General features: G+C 40.6%; 1 protein-coding gene across 1 annotated transcript; it reads right to left on the bottom strand.

The window, feature by feature from the left end:
* Positions 1–413: 413 nt before the first annotated feature.
* Positions 414–4,293, bottom strand: edf1 (endothelial differentiation-related factor 1). The gene is made up of 5 exons (XM_061061170.1): positions 4,061–4,293; positions 2,382–2,433; positions 2,041–2,201; positions 1,133–1,226; positions 414–1,031 (listed from the first exon to the last, which is right to left on the bottom strand). Exons 1-5 carry the CDS (start codon positions 4,136–4,138, stop codon positions 970–972), a joined length of 447 nt encoding a protein of 148 aa, XP_060917153.1. The 5' UTR covers positions 4,139–4,293; the 3' UTR covers positions 414–969.

The following is a 4,293-nucleotide window of genomic DNA, read 5'->3' on the forward strand; positions in this document are numbered from 1 at the left end:
ACTTTGTCAATGTATGTGCTATATGAAGCTATGAGTTAACCAACGTGTGCTAACACAACAATGCAGGACACAGGAAATCAGCAGATTGAGCAAAGGACAATTTTTTTTCCGCCACTTGTGCTTGATGGTGCGTTCTAATTGCTAACTGTGTGTATGGACAGGGGTTGGAGGTGTGCTACTGAAGGAGAGTGGAGGCTTCAGTATGGCGGAGGTGTCACCAAACAGCAGTTTGTTTTGGTTTAAATACTGGTGCACGTTCATGTACAGTGTCATTGTACACACATTGACATTGTGTTGTTTATCAGTCGTTAATGATAATAAATATTCCAGAGTTACTTGAGATGTCAGAACTTTATTGTGTGATATCCTGCTCTACGGTATTCTCTATTAAAATGACACCCAGAAAATGTCACGAGTTGCCAAACTTTATTTGTAAATCAAAACAAAGCACAGCATAAAAACATTTTTAAAAAATGAAATGACATTCACCCACTGTCTGAAGTGTGTGAAAAAAAAACATTGCAATCAAGCACTTTTGGCTTTAGATCATGCTCAGAATCAACGTTAGTCAAACTAGTCTGATCGGTCATGAAAAGTAATCCCACCTTTTTCTTTTTTTTAAGGATTTAACATCACTATCAAAAAAAAGGTGGAACTCATCACGCCATAGCCTAAGCAGACATGAGTGCAAAGAAATACACAGAGCCTCAGAGATTGTGATGCATTGAATCATTCATTAGATTATGTGTGTGTGTCGAGAGAGAGAGTGTTTAAGATGACTCGTCAAGTCTGCAGCTTGCGATGCAGTGGAGCACCAGGTCCTCAGGCAGGACGCAGGTGAGATCAGCCCAGGTAGAGGGAGGGATGCAGGAGAGAGAGAGAGAGAGAGGGCGGGGGGTTTCAGACAGTCTCTGGGAATAAGGGGACCTGGAGGGGGGAGAGGGGGGGGCTGATTTCGAGGCTTTGTGTTCATTTCTTCTTGGGTTTTGCCTCCAGGGGTTGTCCAATCTCCCTCCCGCGCAGTTTCAGCCCTGTTTGTGACAGACGAGGAACACGAGGGCATTACAACGGGCAGGCGAGAATTTAATAACAAAAATATGACGATTCAAAAACCAGAGAGTCGTTTTCTTACCGATCGCTCTCTCTATCTTGCCCAGGACTTGGTTGTTTGGGATCGCTCGCCCGCACTCGTAGTCTGCAATGACTTGAGGCTTCTCGTTAATTCTCTGGAGGGAAACATTCATCGTCATGACGTAAAAATTTGAATTGTTTAAATCCAAAAAAAAGGCCCAATAACAGCTACTCTACTCTTCAGCACACAAACTGGGAATCCATTGCCTCTCAGGGGCCGGATTGTTGATGTCAAGGCAGAAAACTGAACACGATTTTAAAATGACCTGAGCCTCAAGCATCAACGATATCTGCCTGAGTGTTCTTTGTGTAACAGCCAGCAGATCCACACCACATAAACCAGAAATAATAACGTACAGGCGACATAAGAAAACACACTGGATCGAGAAACAGGGCAACAGCAACACCACGACTTAATCAAACAATTAGCCAGACGAAAGGATCTTGTTGACATTTAATCCTTCAACTAATTACAAGCGGTGGTTGTTATGTTAGCGCAGGTTTATGTTTGGCTGGCTGGATCAAAACACAGTTGACTCATTTGTAAAAACGACTTTCCTGTGCGTTTGTTCTCGTTATCTGCCAAGTACTGTTTTTATTTTTCTATCATCTTTATTGAATTATAAATGGCAGAAGCAGATGTTCTGAATATGTATAGTTAAGTGAGGCAGTGCAGAACATTTTAGACATCCGGTCTTAGTAAAGATGTCTCGTCTTCATGCTTTCAGTTTTACAGCCCGGTGCCTAATGAGTTCTTTTATGGCTGGGAAACACATCAAACAACTTCCTGCTTTTAGTCAATGCACCTCTGAATGCTTACCTTATGAGAAAATGTGTCCATTTGGATCACATCTTAATATTTACTGTCTGCTTACAAAACAAGACAAAGGCCTCTTTTTCAATACTCACAGTGGCCAGGTCTTTCTGGGTCAGGCTTTTCTCCTGTCTGCCCAGCTGAATGACTTTCCCCACCTCATGGGGAACCCTTTCATGGTGCAGCTCCTCCGTCTCACGGTCCAGCTTGGATGTGTTCCTGGTCAAAACGTGCTGTTTGTTCTGCCCCGCAGACCCTGTGTGATACATTTATACGCGGGGCATCAAACAGTGTGGTACTCAGTTATGGCTCGTCGTGTTTCTCATACAGGAGTGACAACTTGGAAGAAGAATTGAATCTTTGAAATTTATCAAAATTTGGTCGCTATAAACTATTTATCCCAAATAGTAAATATAAAAAATATAAACAAATTTACATTTCTTGGTTGTTTCAACGTCCTCCCCACGTCTCTGAGCAGAGGCGATAGCCTAGAGAAAAGATGGACAAGTACAAATCTTGAATTTAAAAATATGTTTATCAGATTTAGTGACAGCAGCTTGCAGTCTGGCCACGCTCACGTCGCTCTACTCAGACTCCTTTGACATAACATCGAGTTAATAAATGACCAATCTGCTTATCAAAGTTGGTGGAATAAGTCAAACAAAAGATACCATGAACGATTACTGCCCCTGAACATAATGGCTGGCTGATATCGTTTACCAAACAGACTTACATAACGTAATAAAACTGGTTCTTTTTTTTTTTTGTATGTGCTGTGTGACATTACAGAGCAGGGGTCATCAAATACATATGTGTACAACGGCGCCAGCTTTATTCTTGACAGACCCTGCGGGGGCCGGACTTTAAAAGGTGCACTATGTAGATTTAGTAGTGAAACTTGAAAGTTGGAGAAGTCAATCAATCAATTTTTATTTGTATAGCGTCAACTCATAACTCATAAGTGTTGTCTCGAGACACTTTACAAAAAGCAGGTAAAACACCTTACTCTTTGTCTGTTAACATTACAAAAGAGCAGGTAAAAAGACCTTACTCTTTGTTATGTTACAAAGATCCGGCCTATCCATCATGAGCACTTCAGCAAAGCAGCAAAAGTTACAGTGGTAAGAAAAAACTGTCTTATTAAAAGGCAGAAATCTTCGGCTTGGAAGGGGATAGGGGGAGAGATGGGATAAAATGCAGGAAGAGGGATAGGGAGCAAGAGGGTTTGGGGAGGGGGGGGCAAGCCGAAGTGAAACCATCGATGTTTTATTATCTAAACTAAATACACAAACTTACTCAAAGGGAAACATGGGTCTCTGTTTGGAGAGTTACTGTTTCACTGCTGCGGAACCAACTTTTCCTCTGAGGACAGTTTGTGTATAAAGTTATGAACATAAACCACAGAATCTGAAACATTTCTCCAACTTTAGCTTTTTATTTTTTTAGAGAAGTTAATTTCTACTTTAAAACTCGAATGTGTCGTTTTCATTCAAAGCAATGTTTTGAAATACTCAATAAATAACCAGAAAATAAACATCAGATAAGCACTCTCAGCTTTTAGAGGTTGAGCATATTTACAAAAGAGACCATGTTAGTGAACTATGAGGGCAAAAAAACAAAAGAGATTCAATCGTTCATTACTCTAAAATGTTGAATTAATCGTGATATTGATTTGATACCTTCCACATTATATTATTTCCTACAGTTTGAGTTGTTTCATGTTTGTTTCCCCCAATCACCTGGAGTTACACTGCATTACATTGTTTATTTTCTGGGTTGCAGTACAGCTTTCAAAAGGGACAGGATCCAACACGTAATCACATAATTACCTAATTGCATTACCAAACATGAAGCAACATTAATCACCTGTGAAAAGCTGAATTTAAGCCAAGATATCACTTTCCGGTTAGACGTGTATTGTTAGCTACATGAGTGCTATTTGTTCACTGTCTAAAAGATAGCTTTAACACAAGCAACAAAAGGTCTTTTTACTTCCCCAAAACACACAAAACACATTATTTTAGTGTTGACAATCATCTTTGGATTGATTTAAATGACGCATGTTGGAGAATTTGCCTCAAAACAAACAGGAAACAATGACGGACTCGTGCTAACCTGTTTGGATTTGGACTGGGAAGCAGTCGGGCCCTTCTTCCTCAGCACAGTCACGGTGTCCCAGTCGCTCTCTGCCATTGTTTTTAGAGGGGTTACGCTCGATACCCGTCGAGTTTATAATAAAGATACAAAAATAAGTTCAACGCTGTGTGTTCAAAAAGGATTCCGTAGTGCTACTTCAGCGTGTTCCAGAAATATCACCCACGCGTTCTGCCAAAGCTTTATTTAAAACG

The sequence above is a fragment of the Labrus mixtus genome, chromosome 17 (genome assembly GCF_963584025.1).
Source record: "Labrus mixtus chromosome 17, fLabMix1.1, whole genome shotgun sequence".
Taxonomy (NCBI): Eukaryota; Metazoa; Chordata; class Actinopteri; order Labriformes; family Labridae; genus Labrus; species Labrus mixtus.

Bases quoted from the DNA above. Each gene is read 5' to 3' on its own strand.
- edf1 (XM_061061170.1), bottom strand. From the start codon at position 4,138: ATGGCAGAGAGCGACTGGGACACCGTGACTGTGCTGAGGAAGAAGGGC. The intron at 2,434-4,060 runs GTTAGCACGAGT...TCTTTTCTCTAG, and splicing joins CCCAGTCCAAATCCAAACAG to GCTATCGCCTCTGCTCAGAG. The intron at 1,227-2,040 runs GTGAGTATTGAA...GTTTCCCTCCAG, and splicing joins CCCAGAAAGACCTGGCCACT to AGAATTAACGAGAAGCCTCA.